Source organism: Gossypium hirsutum, chromosome D09 (assembly GCF_007990345.1).
Source record: "Gossypium hirsutum isolate 1008001.06 chromosome D09, Gossypium_hirsutum_v2.1, whole genome shotgun sequence".
Taxonomy (NCBI): Eukaryota; Viridiplantae; Streptophyta; class Magnoliopsida; order Malvales; family Malvaceae; genus Gossypium; species Gossypium hirsutum.
This window is the reverse complement of record NC_053445.1, coordinates 29,370,171-29,393,403: the sequence shown is the minus strand read 5'-3', so window position 1 is coordinate 29,393,403 and position 23,233 is coordinate 29,370,171. Positions and strand designations below refer to the sequence as shown.

At 30.3% G+C, this 23,233-nt stretch overlaps 1 protein-coding gene across 1 annotated transcript; it reads right to left on the bottom strand.

Moving 5' to 3' along the window:
* Nucleotides 1-10,007: 10,007 nt before the first annotated feature.
* On the bottom strand, nucleotides 10,008-21,397 carry LOC107945834 (uncharacterized). The gene is made up of 3 exons (XM_016880011.1): nucleotides 21,243-21,397; nucleotides 10,276-10,616; nucleotides 10,008-10,144 (listed from the first exon to the last, which is right to left on the bottom strand). The coding sequence occupies exons 1-3, from the start codon at nucleotides 21,395-21,397 to the stop codon at nucleotides 10,008-10,010; spliced, it is 633 nt and encodes a 210-aa protein (XP_016735500.1).
* Nucleotides 21,398-23,233: the final 1,836 nt, after the last annotated feature.

The window sequence follows — 23,233 nt, the reverse complement described above, 5'->3', positions numbered from 1 at the left end:
ATAATAATTTTGAGGACTTCAATAAGTTAATTTATGATTCAAGTATATCATACTAACGTATTTTTTTTTATAATTTTGCTTTGAAAAAGTTTTCAAATATATATATGGTTTCAAATTTATGTGCTTTAATATGAAATTAGTTATACTATAATGAAATCTTAATTTGACATATTTAAGTTTTTAATTTAACTTGAACAATTTCACTCGATTTGACTGACTCAATTTGAAAATTTTTCAAATCGAGTTAGGATGATAAAATAAGACTCGTCAAATCGAAAATTTTTCACTTGATTAAATCAAACGCTCACCCCTAATATATAGAGTTCAAATTGAAGGATTTTTTCTAGATACTTTTCAATTTTACCTTGCTTTGTCATTCATATCTTTATTTCCAGGTTCAGTGAGATTCTTCTTTTAGTTCCACTTTTTTTTTTCCAATTTTGTTATGATTTCTTTTCTTTTTTGCTTTAGAGAAGAGCTTGATCTTTTTCTTTTAGAAGAGAAGAGTAAAATATATTTGATGGTTTGAAATATAATTTTGCAGGAATATCAGCCATGAATGTGTTTCTATTATCATGCCTTCAAATTCAACACATCTATTTGATGATTTTAAATATATATTTTACTTCCAACCGCTTTGATACTTCATGGCCTACCAATGTCTTTATCAAGTTCACCCAAATAAACATCCAAAAAAAAAATTATAATCCAAAATGCAAGCTAATGAAAAGATTTCAACCCTATGGAATCCTACATATTACTTGGAGTTCGTTGGCAATGATGCACAAGTGATCTTTTATGTAGATATAATTTTACGTACTTTGAATTTATTTCAATTATAGGCTAGAAGAGTCACAAATAGCACCTCCACCTTTAAAATCGGGGATTTGCATGTTTGCTCTTATTTTGAAAGAAGGCCAAAACAAATTGCAATCATTCCAGATCTCCTAGGTATAGAGCCAACAAGGGCTCATATACATTTATCAATGAGGGGTTTTCAAAGGAGTTTCATCGATGAGTGCTTATTTAAAGCCTACTTAAGACAAACATATGTTACCAGCTTCAGTCAAGATAGCTATGATATTATCTTTACTTTTTCTTTCTTTGAGTTGAATATTTGAATCAATAGATACATTTATGCTTTGAGTGTTTCTATGTTTTTTGCGTATCCATTTATTTATCCTTGCCAATCCTTTAATTTCCACTTGAGAAAATGCTACTTCTATTATTTAAGGTAAATAATAATGTGAAAATAAATCATTTAGTATTTTTTAAATTAAGGTAAATAATTTAATATGCTTTCATTAAAATTTACCCTTATCCAATTAAATAAAATTTACCAAATTAATAAAATACTTCTGTTAAAATTTACTCTTATCCAATTTTAATATATATATAACGCAAGTACCAATAATTTTTTTTACCTTATATAGAATGCTACTTCCGTTATTTAAGATACCCTATATATATAGTTTGTTATTTGTGTTATTTTAATTTCTACTTAGGAAATAGAACGAAAACCATAATTAAAAACACTAAAATAAATTCACGTTGGATATATAAAAAATTATATAAAATAAATCAAATTGATCTAATTTAAGTTTTAAAATTGAAAATAATAGGAACGGGTAAAATTTTAAATCCTACTTGAATTTAACTAAATTTTCAATTCCAATTGTCAATAAAATTTTTATTTTAAGGCACTCTTATTTAAATTGATTTTTTGATTGATTATTATATATGGTTCGAAATTTGACCTAACAAATTTAACTAGGATTAAAATTAAAATTTCAAAAGTTAAAAAATACAACAATTAAAATTAATTAAATCAGAGTATAACGACTAATTTTGCCATATTACGCTTTTAAAAAATAATGATCTGGATGTTATTTTTCTTTCAATATTTTTTCTTAAAATTCCCTTAATATAAAATGATTCAAATTTTCACAATTTTGTCTGTTTTTCATAATCTATTTAATATATGGATTAATTTCATCTATTAAATTTTATACACAATTTTTTTCATAATGTTACAAGATTAGACGGAGGTAGTAAATTTAAGGTGGTATTCACAATTGAAACTAAATTTTTAAATTTGAAAAGTGTAGAAATTAAATTCTAAATTTATAAAAAATTACAAAAATTTGAAACATATTTTAACCTAATTAGTAATATGTAACCGTTGATGTTGATCACTTTAATGAATATTAATTTTCCTTTCAAAAAATACCAACTTAACATATCATCTAAAACAAAGAAATAAAAATGTATTAAAATAATTTTTAAAAAACTTAAAAATATATTAAAACATTTTTTTGAAGAAAAATGATAAAATACTTTAAATTTAAGAATTTAAAATTTTTGTTAATATAATAGACTTTTAATCTAATAAAAAACGATTTAAATTTTAAAAATAATATAAATATAATTTAAAAGCTTAGACTTTGATAATATTATACATATTTAAAACACCGTTAAAATATGCTCTAAGTCCTTATACTCTTCGTATATTTGAAATTTAGTCTCTCTACTTTTTTTGTTAAGGATTTTTATGCTAATTGGACTTTATTATAATAATTATTATTTATAGGTTTGAGTTAAAAAATAAAAAATAAAAACTTCTTTAAAATATTTAAAACATTTACTATAAACAAAATTCATAAATAAAAAATTTATGAATTCCATAAACCCTTTTTTCATCTATGTACTTAATCTAGGAAATTGTATATATCATACACAAATAACAATTTAATTTAATACACTATTTTTATCAAATAAAATATTGAATTACAAAACATATAAATGAAATAATTAAATTATTTAATAATATCAATAATAAAATTTAATTTATGCAAAATTATAAAATAATTTAATATATTTTAATTAGGGGTGAGCAAAATCTGATTTGATTTGAAAAAATTGATAAAAAAATTTAAATTTTGAATTAAATAGTTCAAGTTATTTGAGTTAATCAAGTTATTCAGATCTACTCAAATAAAAAATCAATTTTTTTGGTTTAACTCGAATATGAATTACACAATTCTAGTTATCTGAAAATCCGAATAAGAAAAGGCAAAACTACGTGTTTTGATAAATGTTTACCTATTAAGTTAAAAGACAAAACCATTATATTGTTTATGTAGTTAAATAATCTTGCACTTCGTCTACTAGTTAAATAATTAGTCTATGTAAATGTAACATTGAGTATAAATAATAGGATTCGTCAACTCGACTAACTCAAAATTCTTTAACTCGATTCAACTCGACTCGATCGAATACTCATCCCTAATTTTAATTGATACAAGCAGGTAAACTTGTGCATCACGAGGATAAGAAAACTAGTATATTATATATAACAAGGTACATGCACTATATTCATGATAAGTGGCGCTTTCTTATTTTTTCATTTAATTTTTATTTTTTTAAAAAATAAGGAAAAAATTTCTAAAAATAATATAAAAAATTTATTACAAAATAGTTTTAGAAAACAAATTTTTGGTAATTATTTTTATTTAAATATATTTTATTTTTATTTTCTAATTTACAAGCTTTAAGAACATATTTTTGAAAAAATTCTATGGTTTATTTATGAAAAAATTATGTGTATTTTATTTAAAAAAATAAAAAAAAACAATTATTTTTTCTTTTAAAATTACTTTTATTAGATAAAATAAAGAAATTTGGAATAATTTTAGAGCAAAATTTATCTCAACAGTTATCTTATAAGATAAAAGAAACAAATTTGAAAATTATCCCAACAATTATCTCTAACTTAGGGTTTGTATATCGATTATAAACATTAACTTAGCATAGACTCATGCATTACTTTTTTAACCAAGTAGACATTCTTTTCTTTAGTTTACAATCGTAAAATTATTTTCTTGCTTTTTTAAGAGAAAGTATACAGGTAAAATACAATATTAACTTATAAATTATTATTTTTTTACTTTTTTAAAATTATATTTCTATACTTCTAAATTATTAATTATCTACTTCATAGGGATGCCATTTTCTAGTTCTTCGAAAAGAAAATTATTTGAATTATCACCGTCGCTAATTGTAGTGATTCCCATGTAGTTTTGACACTGTCAAAAACTTTGCTTTCCCCTTCTCCAACAATCACAAAGTGAGGCGTCTTATTCTGTATTTCAACGTTTTTCTAATTTAATTTCACATAGTTCCATTGGATATGATAAAAAAAATTAAAATAAAACTAGTTATATTATTTGATTGCAGCCGGTTCCACCCAATGAACTAATCTGAATCCAAAATGCCGGTGGCAAAATATTTTACTGGGATGGCCCTAAAGTTGGCATTTTAACCATGTCTAGAGTTAGAACAACTTTTTATGGGGTGAAATTAAATTAAAATTTTACGATAGTAAAGTTGTAATTTCACCATTTGAATAGCCTATATCTTTATAATATTTAAAGAATTAAATCAAAATTTTATCATTTTTAGGGGGGTCAAAGTGCAATTTTAATTTTACTAATTTAAATTTTTAAAAAATTTAAAGGCCTAAATAGAAAATTTTCTATTTTAGGGGATTCGGGGCCCTTGCCATCCCCTAGTTACGCCCTTGTCTAGAGCAATTTGTAAACTTATATATTTTTTAAGTTCTATCTAATTTTTTTTAATTAATCATCAAATGCTATTATTTAAAATTGTTCCTTATACTGAAGTTTGAGGTGACAATAACAGAGAGAAAAAGTGAAGAGTGTTCGATACTAGTGAGCAATGGGTTATGGGATGTAGTGATGAATGATATGACATGTGGGGTGGCGTGTATGTGTTTATGTATTGATAGAATATCATTGGCATCAGGGTTCTCAAGTAATGACACGACAGCGAAAGGTGACACATCCAAGGGTTCTAATAAGCAATGTTGCGATGTTTCCATTTTGTTAATAAAATTGGCATTGATTAATCATACTATCGATAATGTCAACGTCATTGTTTAATATGATTTTAATCTTATAAATTTCATCTTACTTTTTTTTATATTCAAATATTCCTTTTTATAGACACCACATCGCAATAGCTTGAACTTATACATTTCTTTTCGTTTTAAAATTATTTGAACCTAAATTTCACATCAAATTTTTGTTTTTGTGTAAACTATAGCAATAACTTAGTAAATTTTACTACAACCAGGTTAGATTTCAAAATAAAAAACTATTAAAATTGTGTGACCCGAATTCCATCACTTGTTAAAGAAGGGGATCTGTGCCCCCGCGGTACGAACCATGCCACACAAGTAGAATCAGTATAGAACTACACTTCTTCTACTTGACATTCATTAGAATAAGGTTTTTCAACCTTTAAATAGATGCAGTTGAAACTCCTCTTGTATCGTTTTTCAACATTAATGAATTTCTTTTTCTCTGCTTGTGGTTTGGAAATATGTGTGTTCTTATCTTTCTTGTTTTTGTGATCAATCCATTGCCATTATTAACGTCTATTATAACAAAAACAAATAATTTTAAAACAAATAATTTTTGGGATTAACTCGTGCATAACATACAATTTATTTAAAACTGTTAATTGTATTACTTAATATTGTTTTCAAGTAAAATTTTGTAATTTATACTAAAAACTTAAATCTAAAATTTCAATAAACTATCTTAATGTACGGTGATCTTATTGTATTGTGATTTAATACAGTTTTATCATTATATTTTATGGGTATAAGAAATCATAAATTTTTACTTGACTTGTGTATAAATAACACTTAGTAAATTTAAGAAAAAAATTAATTAAATTTTAATTTAAAATATTCATAATTATCACCATGTAATTAAACAGTAAAATATTAATAATTATCACATTGTAATTTTTTTAAAAATTTACTTATTCTAATTTTTAAAATAAGTAATAATAGTTTGCAATATATTATCTAGAAATATTTTTAAAAATTTTATACAAAACATTATTTATATAATTTTTAAAATTTTAAACGATATTTATGCAATGAGAAATTTTTAATACAATTTGTATATAATATTTTTATAGTACTAAAATATAATATTTAAATAATATACATATAAATTATTTTATATTTTTTTAAAAATACATTAATTTATGTTGGACAAAACACGTTAGCGAACAAAAATAATCAATTATAAATAAACACATATAAAATAAAATATAAACATAATTATTTATAGTTAATTTATCAAATATGAAAATCAAATAAAACCATAATAAACAATTGAAATAAAGGAGAATTGAGATTTTACAAAACATCGAGGCCCGTGAAACACAGTTTCCTTAAGATAGATTAGGCCGCTCCTACGGTACTTGGAGTAACGTTGGTCGAAAGTCTCCTAGGATACAACAACTGATACGAGTCACAAAGGCCCAACCCAAGCTTAAGAAGGTGATGGGCTCAAATCAAGAAAATCAAGATTCACTTTCTTGTTTTCAAGAAAATCAAGAAATCGAATCTTGGCCCAATTTTGCTGTTCGGAGCGATTTCAAGAATCAAGAAAATCAAGATTTCAAATCTTGGAAATCTTGGTCCAAGAAACCGAATCTTGCAGCCAAAGCGCGTTGGATCTCCATTACGAGCGTCAACGACCCAATTTCGGTAGGAGATGGATCACAAGCCCAAATTCTTAAAGGCGAGGCCCAATAAGCAAATTCCCAGCCCAATCAAGAAATCCATACATATTTAGTTGAAAATCAGGCCAAAATGTCAAAGGGCCCAATTTGTAAACATTTTAGTTGTTTAAGTTAATTTTTTAAGTTTTAGGAATATCACATGTTAAATTCGGCCCAAAACAGCCCAATAGGATGCATGGCCGAATTTTCCTTTGTTTTTTTAATTAAGTTTAAATTTTTTAAGTTTTCTAATTAGATTAGGATTTGTTGGAGGCCTATATAAGCATTGGCCAGCCACCCTTTGTAAACAATCTTATTATCATTCAATACATTAAATTTCAGTTTGTTAGAGTGCAAAATTTTCTTTGGGGTTTTCTCCAAGAATTCTCTTTTGAGCTTTCTTTAGAAGTTGTTTTAACAATCTTTTGATTGTGGGAGCCATCTTCAACCTTCTTCTTGCCATCGATATTCTTTGGAGGGGAGATTAGAGCCGTTTGAAGAGATTTGTGAAATCTTTCGGGATTTTAAGGATCTTTAGGACTTATCCTTTAATTTTTGCTGTTCAATTTCTTTTATTTAATTCTACTTGTGCCGAATCTCAATTCTAATCTATTTGCTGTTTTATTTGTGTTTCCAACCCTCGTTTATCTTAAAGAATTGATCAATTTCACTTTTTGCTGGAGTTCGACAATCAGCCCTAAATCCCCAAATTCTAGGGTTCTTACCGAATACACACTTATTCTTCTTGGGTGAATTTGGTTGTGGAAACTTAGGGGAAACTTTCGTGGTGGTCAATTGAGCAGATCGCCCTCGCTTTCTCAGCCTCAATAGCCGTTTTATGCCTTCAATTTCTTTCTTTCTCATTGACGCATAAACCCTAATTTGTTTCAAGAAATTCTGGTCGATCTAATTTGCTTGCTGATTTGGTGTTCTTTGACAGATTCGGCTTGTGGGAGTTCATTCTTGGGAATCAATTTCGTGTTCTTGGTTTCAAGAAACCTCTTTCATAAGTGTTTCGTTCCTTGATTAGATCTTGCTGATTTTTAGGGTTCTTATTTCAGATTTTAATTTTCCAGATTTAATCTCGTTCTTTGTTTGATTTCAGATATGTTCGTCTAGGATCTTTCGTCGGAGTTTCCCGTAACTTGGCAACTCGATCTTGGTCCGCGCGCAACCCCGTATCAACAACAGCAGTGATCGAAGTAGTAGCACCTCTACCACGATCAATCGAACGAACAATGCCTTTTTCTATCACCAGAATATTTAGAAAACACGAAAGATGGAAAATGAGATTTTTTAGAACAACGGAATTTCGGCAAGAGAAATTCTTCGAGAGTATGAGAGTGTGCTTAAACCTTTCAGAATTATGGCCTTTTATAGGCATGAAGAGTGTTGGAATTTTGGAAAAAATATCCCCAAAATCTGCTATTAAAGAAAAAATTTAGACAAATCAATAAGATAAGTTTCCATATATAAGAAAATTTTGTTTGCCGGGGAAAAATAAATTCGTTTTGGGCTAAAATATCCGCAGGCCCACTTGGGCCTGACCGGTCCGGACATTTTGCATGTGCGGGGTGCACCCCAACCCCGTCAGGTTTGAACCTGCACCCCCTGCGCGCGAGGCAAGGTTACAAGATTAATCATTCAATTACTCAAAAGAGTTCACATATATAAACACATCCTATACTTGGTATTTAACCAATGTGGGATCTAAGCCTTTTATTTTTCCTCAACAATATTTCCAAGTAGCTTACTTTGAGCATCAATTTCTCATTCATCACTTAACCATTGGAGCATATGATATACCATTGTAAAGGTCTCATGGAGTAGAATATGAAACCATAAAATTATGAATCAACTCTCCACCTTTACCTGTTGAGAATATGCCTCAAAGTTACCATAAAATGCAATTTTTCCAACAATCCCCCACATGAATGAAAATTGATAGTTTTGTCAAAAAACATTGACTCGATGTGGTGATAGAATCTACGATCAATAGTTGTATAGGATAGGTAGGTATCCACCCTTGAACCTTCTACCTTTTGTGTAAACGATGATATGCCTCACACAACTGCCTCTTGGAAAGGATTTAGTTCTCATGGTTATGTTCATATAGACATGAACATCTCCTGGTTCTTCAGTCAACTAGGTAGGGTTTTCCTTCACATAGCGCCTTTAATTTTCATGGGCTTTAGTCACATTCCTTTCGGTGTTTTAATAGCATGATCTTGGTTTAAGCCTTTAGTTAGTGGATTTGCAATGTTATCTTTTAATTTTTTTTTCAAAATCAATATAGATAACTCCGTTTGAGATAATTTGTTTAATGGTATTATGTCGATGTCGCATATGTCTCGACTTACCATTATATGTTACGCTAGCAAGACACCCCCACACTTTCAAGTGGTTGTAGGATGATTTTTTACCTTTCCATAACTCATGTGGTGTCTTGTCCCTTTTCTTGTGGGGTGCCTTATTTAAAAGGTAATTTACTCATAGAAACGCTCCCCCCACATTTCATGTGATAACCCAAAGCTTTTTAGCCGCGTGCTCATCTTTTCTTTTAGAATCCGATTTTCTTATCAGTTACTCTATTTTAGGAAAGTATGGTGGTGTTATTGAAATGATTCAATATATCCACCACCATGATTACTTAATCTTTTTATTAAGTTGGTTTTCAACTTCTTACTTATAGAGAATCAATTCTCTTCGTCTTAGCTCGTAGTAATGAAGGTAATAAACATTTTTTATTCCTTCCTCTCACTTAAACAAACTTTATAAGCATTGCTATGTATTAGATCAAGTGATTTTTGACCTTTATTAATTTGCCTCAACACATGTTTCACATTTATAATTATAATTATTGCGAAACGAAAGAATGTGCTCTAAGTTAATTTATGTACGTAAATACTATAATTAACATATCTGAGCCTATTATGCCATTAATTAAATGACTTAAGCATATGAATAGGAAAGAACAACATTCTTATTCTTAGTTTTGCTTTTACAGAGATAGTATTTAGTTTAATACATATCCCCTTCCCACAAACATTCCCCTTTACTTATTCATAGTTAGACACATAATTCCATATCAGACACTTCCTTGAAAATTTCTTCCACAATATTCTTTGGGATCCTACAGTCAGATGACTTGTGCCCCATCTTGTTGCAATTGAAGTATTTTCCTTGAAATTTTTTCTTTTCTGAAACACCACATTTTGGTTCCAGTTTAGACCCATTTTGCGGTTGTTTTCCCTTCTTGAAGTCTCTCTTGACTTCTACGATGTTTGCCTTAGCAACATTTTCATTTTCTACTTTGTTGAGCCTTTTTTTAGTACCTCTATTGTCTTTTTCAATCCAAAGTCTGACAATTAGGTCTTCCACTGACATTTCCTTTCTTTTGTGCTTTAGGTAATTCTTGAATCATTCCAAGCAGGAGGCAACTTCTCAATAATGGCTACCACTTGGAAGGATTCACTTATTATCATCCCTTCAGCAAGAATTTCGTGAATGATCAGTTCAAGTTCCTGCACTTGATTCACAACTAATTTAGAATCAACCATTACAAAATTCAAGAATTTAACAACTAATAACTTTTTAGTTCCAGCATCCTCGGCTTTGTATTTATGGTCCAACGATATCCATAATTCCTTAGTTGTTTTCTTAACACTATACACTCGTACAGTGCATCCGACAATCTATTCAGGATGTAGCTTCGACATAGGAAATCTGAATATTTCCAAGCTTCAACGGCAGTGAAAGTGGTAACTTCATCTATCTTACCCTCTTTAACAGTAGGAGGGTCATCTTTCAAAAGTTTGGCCAAGTTCAACATGGTCAAATAAAACAGCATTTTTTGTTGCCAAGTCTTCAAATTCTGTCCCGAGAATTTTGTAGGTTTCTCATTGTGGCTTACAGCAGCTGCCACTAGCAATACTGAATTTTGGATCGAAGATTGCGTTTGAACCAAAGCTTCAGATTGCGAATTGATTGAATTGGTGGGAGTCTCCATTTTTCTGTTAAGAAACAAAACCAAAATTAGAAAACTTATCAACTTTTGTTAGACGGCAGAAATCTAATAAAACTCAAAACAAAAGTTTATACAGTCTAATTAAAAATACAATGAAACAATGCATTAGGTAGGTAACCCTAAAAGAGAGGTGGTGTACTAGGCACGCTTAAATACCAAGTCTTTCAAGGAACCAATCCTAGACATGCATTCTCATATTGTCTTTTTAATTCACCGTCGATAAATTTCTTTTAATTCAATTTAAAGCCACAATTAAGTCTACCATTAACAGAAAAATTTCCCTTTGATTTGTTAAGCGACAAAATGAAATTCTGAAACAAAATCAAAATTAATTTTGTTGAACGGCAGGATTAAATCCCCCCCAAAAATTATATCATTAAATAAAATTAAAATCTATTAAACGACAGGAATAAATCCCGAAATAGAATTATTTGATTACGTCTTTGTCTGGAAACAAAACAATATCAAATAAAATCTTATTAAACGACGAGAGTAAATCCCGAAAAAAAATTTATTTAATTTTATTTCTTATTTTTTTTGCAGCAAAATCAAAATGTAATAAATCCATTGAACGGTAGGAATCAATCTCGAAACGGATTTTACGTTACTCGTTTTTGGAAATAAAAAAATTGGAATAAAATCGTTGAACGGCAAGAATCACTCTCGAAATGATTTTTATTTTACTCGTTTTTGGAAAAAAACAAATTTGGAATAAAATCGTTGAACAGCGGGAATCAATCCCAAAACGATTTTTATTTTACTCATTTTTGGAAATAAAACAAATTTGGAATAAAATCGTTGAACTGCGGGAATCAATGCCAAAACGATTTTATTTTACTTTTAATTTCCCGTTTGGAACTAAAATCAAATTAATGGAATAAAATTCGTTGAACAGTGGGAATAAATTCCGAAACAGATTTTACATGTTTTTAATCTGGAAACAAAATCGAATAAATTCTATTAAATGGTGGAAAAAATCTTATAACTGATTTTTATTAATTTTAATATTTATTTGGAAATAAAAAAAATAATAGAAAAAAAGGAAATCTGTTGAACGGCAGGAAAATCCCGAAACCGATTTATAAAAAAATTGATTATTAGAAAAATATGTACTTTTTTTTTCTTTTTCTCCTTAGTGTTGTGTCGAATTAGAAAATTGCAATAAGCATATCTGTCTTAAGATTGTTGGACAAAACATGTTAGCTAACAAAAATAATCAATTATAAATAAACACATATAAAATAAAATATAAACATAATTATTTATAGTTAATTTATTCAACAAACAATGCCACGATACAACAACAGTAGCAGTGATCGAAGTAGTAACACCTCTGCCATGATCAATCGAACAAACAATGCCTTTTTCTATCACCGAAATATTTAGAAAACACGAAAGATGGAAAAAGAGATTTTTTGAGAACAACAGAATTTCTGTATAAGAGAAATTCTTAAAGAGTATGATAGTGTGCGTAAATCCTTCAGAATCATGACCTTTTATAGGCATCGAGTTTGGACCTACACCCTCCCCTGCGCGCGAGGCAAGGTTACAAACTTAATCATTCAATTATTCTTTAAGAGAGTTTACATATATAAACATATCCCACACTTGATATTTAACCAATGTGGGATCTAAGCCTTTTATTTTTCCTCAACAATATTTCCAAGTAGCTTACTTTGAGCATCAATTTCTCATTCATCACTTAACCATTTTGAGCATATGATATACCATTGTAAAAGTCTCATGAAGTAGAAAATGAAACCATAAAATTATGATTCAACTCTCTACCTTTACCTGTTGAGAATATGCCTCAAATTTACCATAAAATTCAAATTTTCCAACATTTTCAAATACGAGTGAGAATGAACTTTTTCTTCTAAAAAAAATTAATTTAATATATTATATTTAACACATACAACTAACCCGTGGATCGGGAATGAAAATTAGTTATAGTATATTATAAAGTTAGTTATATGTTTTGGGTTTAAGGTTAAGTATCTTTAATATAAAAATGCACTTTATAATATCATAATTGTATATGGGTTACATATCATTAATAATCTACTTTAATAATATCATGTTAACTGTATATATTATATCTACCATAAGATTAGTTACAAGGGTAGGGTTTAAGCTCACATATCATTAATATAAAAATGTACATTTTAATAACATAGTTATATATAGGATTACATATCATTAATAATCTACCTTAATTATATAATGCTAATTGTATATATTATAATTTACCATAAAATTTTTGGCACCCCGCACTCGACGTGGACAACAAGTTCGAATGTGAGATGGCACATCACACCACCGAAGCAACTTGAATGTCATGTATTCATTAATCGGATTGAAAAATTAAGTTTTAAAACAATTTTACAAAATTATTAAAAATAAATAAAATTTATTATAGGAATTTGAAATCATTTTGAAATACTTTGAAATCGAGTTATAGGTGTTTGGAGGTGTTCGGACCAAATATAGGCCTCAAAAGGTAGAAACAACTCAAAATAAGGCACGAACCTTATTCTGGCACTATTGTATCAGTACAAGTGAGGAGATGTACCAATATATCTCTTTGCTACTGTTGCTTTTTGTATTCTGTCACATTTATTACAATACCACGTGACTCAAGTATCAATATAACTAGTTCCTAGACCAATAATCACCTTGAAACTCACTTATTTTGGACCCTAAAAGCTTGACATTAAAACATGGGCTTAGAAAACTCATAATTCAAGTTTAAAACATCAAAAGTTAAATAAAAAACACCTCCAAATAAGATAAACTCATAACATTCAAATCATTACACCAAAACATGTATGACCTACCATTCAATAACAGCAAAACAAATATATACCCACGAGGATTGATTGACAAAGTTCACCAAATAACCTAAAACATGCCCCAAAATGAAACCATCATAAACCAGCTATTCCAAACATGGTTAAGACTAACAAAGCTCCTCAACAACCTAAGTACATGCCCTTTTACAATTTAAGTTCAAAAGAAACTTTACAAACATTTTACTGAGTTGTGAAATGACTCTTGGATATTGACAGAGTTTTACGATCAATTCAAGTACTTAATTGATACTTGCATATGGAAACAAACACGTCCAACCACTTAGCATTGAAAGCTCAATGGTGCTAACGTAATTCAATTTCAATGTATAAAAGTATTAAGCAAATAAGCATACTAATATCACATTATAACATATCATAGAATCACTACATAGCATTACATTATTGATCTTTCATATGTATGTAATAATTCATTTCATTATTCATAGATTAATGTTTCGACGCACCCTAAGGGCATTTGCATCTCATTTTCACATATCGAAATCAAGTTTCATTACTGTGGTTTAAATCACATTTATTTTTATATCAGGCCACATAGCATTTTCATATACCCACCACATAGCACTTTTTTTTTATTTTAGTCCCTATTAACTGATTTTGAACTCAAGAACAGATATGCAGATTAATTCGTCATTAAACTAGTATATGCACATAAGCGCTAATCAGGTCTAAATGCACCGATATCTACAACCTCACCAATTTACGCTCATACCGACTACGTTTTAGAGCTAATGATATGTTCTCAACCCCAGGGTATTTGATAACTATCAGATAAAGTGCGCTTAGCACTAGTTGCTCCGAAGTGCTAGGATGTTCCTCCGACATAAACAAATCTTATGGCATGCCAACTATATCCATAACTCTATCCAAGATCGTTTAATAGGGCAATCTTAACATCATTTAACAAGGATACACATATCATTTATCTCTTTCATTATGTTTCCATAATCACAATCACATAACAAATATATATATCATCACTACATGTGTTATTGAAGTTAATTAAACTTCAGCATACAATTCATGCCATAAATCATCAATATCATTTTCATTATAACATTCTACAATATAGTTTCCTTCATATGGACGAAGCCAAGGGAGGGATATTTTTATAAAATATACATGTTTTAAATAGGTTTGACCCATATAGGCCAAGACTACTTTTAACAAGGTATTTTTAAATTCAGGATAATCTTGATTACCAAAATTTAGGAAAAAAATAAGTTAAATGTTTAAATTGTAATAGATATTATGATTATTTAAGTTTATTTTTTTACCTAATTAATATTTTAGATACCATTTATACTTAGATATTGCAATTATCAAACTTTATTTTTTTTACCAAATTAATATTTAGATACTACTTTGTATTAGTTTACCAAAGTAAACTAAAAATGTTACTAAATTTATTATAAAAAATTATAAATTCTATACAAGAAATCAAATTAAAAAAAAACTTCGAAAAAATTTGGGGGCCAAACACAAATTTGTCCTTTTGTAAAAAATAGTTATATCAAAATAATTTTTTTAAAACTTAATAGGGCTTAAAAGAAATTATACAAAATCCAGGGGGGTCGAGACCCTTACCAACCCCTGTAAATTTGCCTCTATCCCTTCATTCACATATAATTCAGCTCATAATAACATAGTAGAATTCATATATGCATAGTTGACAACTTATCATTTATATTCACATTTCAAGAATGATCACCCATTTATTGATCATTTAACATCAAGAACCATAACAAACATTAGCACAAATACTATCTAATAATCTATTATCAAATATCAATTCAACCAATACTTACCTATTCTTTCACACTCAAATTAACAAAGCATAGCTATTCATTTCATTTCATCATTTATCATTAATACTCCTATAAGCCTAACTTCGTAATAATTATATGTAAAGGAAGAAAATTATACTAGCACAAATTGTGTAACGCCCTAAAAATTGAAGTATTTAATTTTTTGCATGATATGACACAAATTGCTTGTTTGCTTTAATGGCTAAGTGATTTGGGTGTGTATGGGAGTGTTTGAGAAGCCTGGGTTCAAGTATTGGCTTTTCCAGAATTTTTAGTTTTGCTCTTAAATGAATCTGGATACTGACATATAGGCCTTATAAATATTAGTGCTTGTTTTATGACACAAAAAGAGCTTGTGGTCTAGTAGCAAGGTGGCGTGTTGTGTAACTATGAGGTCTGAGGTTCAAGTCCAGGGTTGTGCAATGGAGTATTTATTTTGCGGCTTGAGCTGTGTAGGTAGTAGAGTTGGACTGAAACACAACTAAGGGGAGTTTGAATAGAATTTGAATGGGGTTGTTGGGGGAGTTGAGGAGAAATCGATGGATTAATTCAAGGAGGGATAAGGGGAGAGATACTAAGAGAAAATAAAGGAGTTTGATTGAGAGGAAGTGGTATGTCATTTGGGGGAACTCTAGCTTTGAGAATTCAACTGGGGAAAAACGTTTGTCATTTTCGGCATTGGAGAAACATTTTGGTGTGAGCGTCTGCCGAATTCTCCTTTTCTTTTATTTCATTTATCGACTTTTGGTTCATTCGGGTTTGTATTGGTTGCTGCGTATTATTCAACAAAAGTCCTTTTCTTTTCGGTCTATAGTTGTTAGTTAGTTTTATGAGCAACTCTTCCATTTCTTTTTCTTAGTTAGTTTTATGAGCAACTCTTCCATTTCTTTTTCTCACTTCTTCTCTTCTTCAATCTGTGCTCTCTTTTGGCCGAATATCACCCTTTTGTTTATCACTCTCTGCGCCGATCTTCTCTTTCCTGCTTTTGCTGTTCCAGAGCTGCAAGTGTTTCTGGTTATCGGTAAAGTGTTTATACTCCTCACTTTTTGATTAAACCTGTTCTCTTCTACTCTTTTTCTTAAAACTGAATACATTCATTTTTATCCTTTGATTACCGACTATTGATTATTTCCTCACGATGTGTTACTTGTTGCGGTTCTAGGGTTTTCCTCGAGGAGTGGTGGAGTGTAAGTGGTTTTGAAGTAGCCACAACCCTTGTTCTCAGCGTTCAATCGAGGTAACACGTTACCTCACTTTTGGGGTTTAGGCCGTATACTAATTATGTTCTTATAAGATATCATTTGTGGATTGAGGCCACTTATATGGCCTACCTTGGTTAATGAGATCGGTGTTTGTGGTACAGATAATTTGTAACACCCCTTACCCGTATCCAACACCGGAATAGGGTACGAGGCATTACTAAAACACATACACTTTTAAACGTATTTAACCGAGTTATAAAATTTCATCTAAATTAAAACTTTCAAAATGATTAACATGCTTCTATAACTTTTCACAATATATCCTCAAAATATTATAATCATAATAATTAGGGCCTACGAGACTCGATAAATACTCATGCAATTCAATGCTTCATTTCCATTCCATTCAATTCGTAATTTCTAATGCTTACAATTTAAATCATATCACTAGTAATTTCCATTTAATTCACGTACAACTCAATGACATTAAGTTCAACACTAATTCATACTTACCATTTAACTCAACATTTATCGATTATACCATTCAATAACACATTTATGAAATTCTCAATTTTGCAATGAAAATGTCACTTTAAAATAACAACATCATCCTGGTATAAATACACTACCACTTAACCATTTACTTTAATTCTTTTGGGCCCATTTGTCACTTACCATCCTTAATCAAATTAGGGAACGGTTACGGAAAATTGAGTACTTCACTTCCACTTTGCCATAGTATAACTATGGTCTTACGTATGATCACTTATCACTTGCCCCTGATCAGATAAGTGTAGCTAGGCTACCACTTATCACTTTGTCACTTGATCAGATAAGTGTAGCTAAAGCTACCACTTATCACTTTGTCACTTGATCAGATAAGTGTAGCTAAAGCTACCACTTATCACTTTGTCACTTGATCAGATAAGTGTAGCTAAAGCTATCACTTATCACTTTGTCACTTGATCAGATAAGTGTAGCTAAAGCTACCACTTATAACTTTGTCACTGATCAGAAGTACTCAAATCCGGCGTTCTGCTCAATTTGATCATTTATTCGGTTTTCACATTTTTATTTTATTCTCATTTCAACAATAAATATATCTCATCATACATTATATAATTCATGAAATTAACATTTAATCATTAATTTTCAGCCATATAAACTTACTAATTCATTACCTTTCCACACTCGTTTCCTATGCACATCACACAAGATATAAACATATCATTCAACCATAGTCGCAAACTAGTACATTGAAACATAATTCTTTTTGGAAATAATCACATAATAAACCATTTCACTAAAGATTTCATAATTTAAACCTTACCACCCCTTTCATGATCACAATATTTATTCATATATCAAACTTTCCAACATGTGTTAATTCAATACCCATTCACGACATTACTTCATGCCAAATCATATACCAAAAATACAATACACACGTACTATAAACTTTATTTTCCCACATGAGCTTAAACCATGACCAATACTACACAAATATATGCATCATTTCTATTTCATCGTTTATCAATTATAATTAAGCATATGACCAATTATACACAAATCATTCATATATTTCCCAAATTTTCCTCCTCCTCCTCTCCATTCCACATCCTTAATGTGTATAACACACTTAAACAACACTAGCTATAATTTCACTATTCACTCACATGTATATTCAAAGCTGTTTATCCGACTAAATTATTTTTATCTGGAGATACAGAGCTCAAAATTAAGATCCGTTAATTTTCCCTGAAACTAGACTCAAATACCTTCTTACCATAAAATTTTCATAATTTTTGGTTCAGCCAAATAGTACAGTTTATTCTTTAAAGTTTCCCCTGTTTCGCTGTCTGACAGTTCCGACCACTCTTCACTAAAAATGAATTATCTAATTGTAAAGAATTTGGATGATGTTTCCGTTTATTTTCTATGAAAATAGACTCATTAAGGATTCTAATCATTTAAATTATAACTCATAATTATTTTTCTTAAATTTTTGATGATTTTCCAAAGTCAGAACAGGGGAACCCGAAATCATTCTGACATTGTCTCACAAAATTTATTACATATCATGATTTACAATTCCATTGTTTATACCGTTTCTTCTATGAGACTCAATGAGATTTAATTTCATATTTTATTCACCCTATAATTCAATTCCCACAATTTTTGGTGATTTTTCAAAGTTATACTACTGCTGCTGTCCAAAACTGTTTTAGTGCAAAATGCTGATTTCCTTTTTGCCCCAAATTTCATAGTTTATACAATTCGGTCCTTTCTCAATTAGCCCTCAATTAATTTAATTTTCTCAATCAATACTTTACCTAGACATTATAAGTTGTTTCACAACTATTGAAATTCAGAATTTCCACATATAACTCTATCTTCAAACTCTTTTACTATTAGGTCCCAAACATTCACTTTCTATTCAATTCTTTCAATAAAATCAACATATGAACACTTTAAAGCTCTAATTTCATGCTAAATCATCATATACTTCCAGCATGTATTCATAGCAACTTTCAACTTCTTTCATAGAATCAAAAACTAATGAATACAATAAGTGGGCCTAATTGTAAAAGTCACAAAAACACAAAATTTTCAAGAAATAATCAAGAATTGAACTTACCTGCAGTAAAAATAGGAAGAAACAGCTTAAGGAAACCCTTCTATGGTGTTTTTTCTTATGAGAATGTAGAAAAATAAAGAGAAATCTAGATAATTCCACTTTGGTCCTAACTTTATTAAGTAAATTTTGTAATATTCCAATTTTGCCCTTAATTCTCCTTACTTTGTTGCTGATTTCATGCCTTTGCCGTCAAGCCCAAATAGACCTTGGGTCTATTTTCCTTTTAAGCCCTCTTCCTTTTATCATTTAAGCTATTTAATCATTTCCCATAATTTTGCATTTGTTACAATTTAGTCCTTTTTGTTCAATTAATTATCGGAACTTTAAAATTTCTTAATGAAACTTTAATACTAACTTTTTAACACTACATAAATATTTATAAAAATATTTATGGCTCAGTTTAAAATCCTCGAGGTCTCGATACCTCATTTTCGATTTTAATTATTTTAATATTTATTTCTAGAGTACTATTCACTATTTCAAAAATTTTCCTAACTTCACATTTAACTTATACTCACTAAATTAATAATATTTTCTACACATTTGTCAAATTTAGTGATCTCGAATCATCGTTCCGACACCTTTGAAAATTCAGGCCATTACATTTTTCCTCGTCGGATTTGTGGTCCCAAAACCACTGTTCCGACTAGACCCAAAATCAGGCTGTTACATAATCGATAAAAGTGTTTGATCATTTTTCGTTAGCGATCTTGGAAGACTAAAGTCGCCCTCATTCAAGCAAGGTAATGATGGTTTTTTGGATTAAGTGTCAATAAGAGGGTGTTTTACCCTAACGACTAAAGGATTAACATTGGATCATGTTTGAATCTAGGTTGGTGTACGTGGAGATTAGCGCTCTTCTCGTAAACACGTGTGTAAACACCCCACTGTAATTGTAGAATGGGAAAAGCAAAAAATATGGTGTTTGAGACCACACGAGCATGCGATCGCTCGTGTGGTAAGCCAAACTCGTGAATCATGAGCTATAGACTGTAGAGGCCTTCATGAGCATTTTTATGGGCTTAGGTCACATTGGGCCACGTTGGGCCGTAATGGGCCATGTGGGCCAATGGGCTCGTGGGGCCCACACGGATGAAATCCATGATTTGTGGCAAATAATAGACTGGGCTATGTAGATCTCATAGCCGTAGCGAAATCTGGGCTGAACAGGCCACACGAACGTGTGAGCCCACTAAGGCCGAGTAATAGGCATTAGGCCCATTTCTACTGTTATGACCATTTAGGTTAACTGAGTCGCTTGAGGTGACTACAAACCTTTCGAGAGGTTGATATCTGCATCGAGACTCTAAAATAAGTAAAATGACCAAAATGCCCTTAAAGGGTAAAATAACCAAAATACCCTTAAAGGGTAAAATGACTATTTTACCCCTAATAGATGGAAATGGACATTATAGTTTATGACCAAATAAAATGGTCAATTTTGATCCAAGTTTTAAATTGCAACTCAATTTCAAATTTTGTTTAAGTCTAGATACTTAATTGAACTATTTTCAAAATTTGGTTGCTCCTTTTGTAAATACTAAAAATTAGATGTCTCTTTTTGTAAATATTTTCAAAATGCATCTAGAATAAATGTGATTAATTTAATTTAATAAATAAGATTGTAATCATTAATATATTATTATATCTATTATAATATATATTAATTATTATCAACTTTGCATAGAGTTAGAATTAGTTTAAATTTGATCATATTTTATTTAATAAGTATTTTTTAATAAATTAATAGCAAATAATAATTTAATATGCATTATATTAATTATTAATTTTTGTTAACTTTATGTAGAATTAGAACTTGGAATATCATAATTATTAATTTGTTCTAAGAATTCTAATTAAACTCCTACTCCTTTCACTATAAATTTCACTTACCTTTGCCATTTTTTTCACTCATCCCTCCATCAATCCTAGTATCCAAAACCCACCAAGTACTAAACCACGTACTGCCGAACTCTCTAGCCACAACACCACCCAGCTCCGCATGTCACCCTCACGCCTAGCAGTAGCCCCATTCGGCCAGCAGCCCACACACACCGTGCGCGCCAACAGCCTGCTCCTTGTCGCCGCACCTACTGCACTCCAGCTCCAGCAGATTGTGAGGCCTGCTCGACGTACCTGCTTGCTACCCACTTCCCTGCATCCACTCTACACACGCATGCCCTGCTACTGCCACAAGGACCAGCCCGATAGTGCCGCCTACTGCCCACGCATCTGTTGACACCGCGCATTGCTACTTTCACCAACACCCTTGCCTATCGCACCACACCATCAAGACACCCTACAACCATCCTTAAACCAACCCCTTTTTCTTTATATTTAATTGCTTTGAGTTCTTAATTTTTATAAAAAGGTGGTAAGAGAAAATTTTCTCCTAAATTTTTATTTTATTTAATTATTTAATTTTCCAATTTATTGAATTATTAATATTTTATACAAATTAAATTTTTGAGAAAATATTTTTTTCCATCTTATGTTTAGGTTAATCATGCTTCACAAGAGAACTCGTGCCTCTGCCCAAATTGACGAATCACAAAATAAATTCCACTATGAAGAAGCCAAAGCGAGATACAAAAGCTTTTTCAAGAATCAACAGATGCACCCAATAAAAGGCTTTATGCTGGAAGAAAGCAACTATATTGATTTCATGGCACGCATTCGAAAAATTACCGAAGCTCTCAATTGGGGGTTATTTTGTGAGGAAAGACCTAGTGCAGATAAGGAGTTAGTTCATGAATTTTATGTGAATTTGACCTCAAGTGAATTGATGGAAGTTTCTGTTCGCGTAATCAAGGTACCAATAACCTCAAATGTTATTAATGAATTCTTTGAATTACCTAATTTCAAAAACGAATGAATATTCTTCCTTGATGAGCAATATTGAGTCTAAAAATCTACAAGAAATTCTCGAGAAACTTACAGTTCCAGGTTCTAAGTGGACTGTATCAAAGTAAGGAATTCACACTTTTCGTAGAGAATATTTAACACCACTAGCGAAGGTATGGTTCTATTTCATTCTATTCAGCCTTATGCCCATTTCACATGGGACTACACTTTCATTAAAGCGAATGGTCTTATTATACTCGATTTTAACTGGAAAGACCATTAATGTGGGAAAATCATCCTAAGGGAAATGCATAATTGTGCCGCTAAATGTTCTGGCCCAGCTTACTTTCCCTTTACGATAACAATTTTGTGCTTGAAAGCTAAAATTCTTGCTAACGTAAAGAAGACAGTTTATAGCCAGGGACAATAATAGATTGGGACCTCTACGGAATAGCTGGAGACTCTGTTCTACAGCAACGAGTTGAAGAGAGCGAGGATCGTGAAGAAGATCCCACAGAGATCGAACCAATGCAGTCAGCTGAAATCCCTGATAAGGCAGAACCAATAGAACCAATAACCGAACCTCACGTCGCAACTTAAATGTTCAGGACTCAATCGCCTCACCTAGATCTTCGAAATGAGCTGTCATAATTGATGGATATCATGTAACATATGTAGTGGCAACAACAAGCTTATTGGAAATATTCAAAAATATGGGATGACTCAATGAGAAACGCTCTTACGAAAACATACAATGACCCATTTATTTTTGTGCATAAGTTTCCAGATTTCATATTTGAACCATGGAGTCCACTATCGAAGAGGGAGCGAAGCGATTCTTGCAAAAACAAAGACAATGGAGCAAAAGATGAGTCAAATTCGGAGGGTTCTACAAATAAATAAAAAGAGAGGATCTTGACTTTATTTTATTTTCGTTTTTAGGTTATTTAATAGGAGTAGGTTTTATTAGGAATTTTTATTTTCACATAATAAAAAAAGAGATGGAAATCATAAATAAAAATGAACAAGTTGCAAAGTACAAAGTGTGGCAATAGATATATGCATGTCTAGGATTTGATCTAGAGAGAGCTTGGTACTTAAGCAGTCAAATTGACTTACCTCCTCTTTTATAGAATCCTACCTAGTGTATAGTATCTATTCAGTTTTAACAATGAGGACATTGTTCATCTTAAGTAGGGGGACCAAAAAATTAAAATTATTTCCTTTTAGAATAATTTTTT

Excerpts from the sequence above, each read along its gene's own strand:
- LOC107945834 (XM_016880011.1), bottom strand. The coding sequence starts at position 21,397 with ATGCGCGGTGTCAACAGATGCGTGGGCAGTAGGCGGCACTATCGGGCT. Across the intron at positions 10,617-21,242 it reads TCTGCTGGAGCTGGAGTGCA|AAAAATGGAGACTCCCACCA; the intron begins GTAGGTGCGGCG and ends GTTTCTTAACAG. Across the intron at positions 10,145-10,275 it reads GTCGGATGCACTGTACGAGT|TTGTGAATCAAGTGCAGGAA; the intron begins GTATAGTGTTAA and ends ATTCTAAATTAG.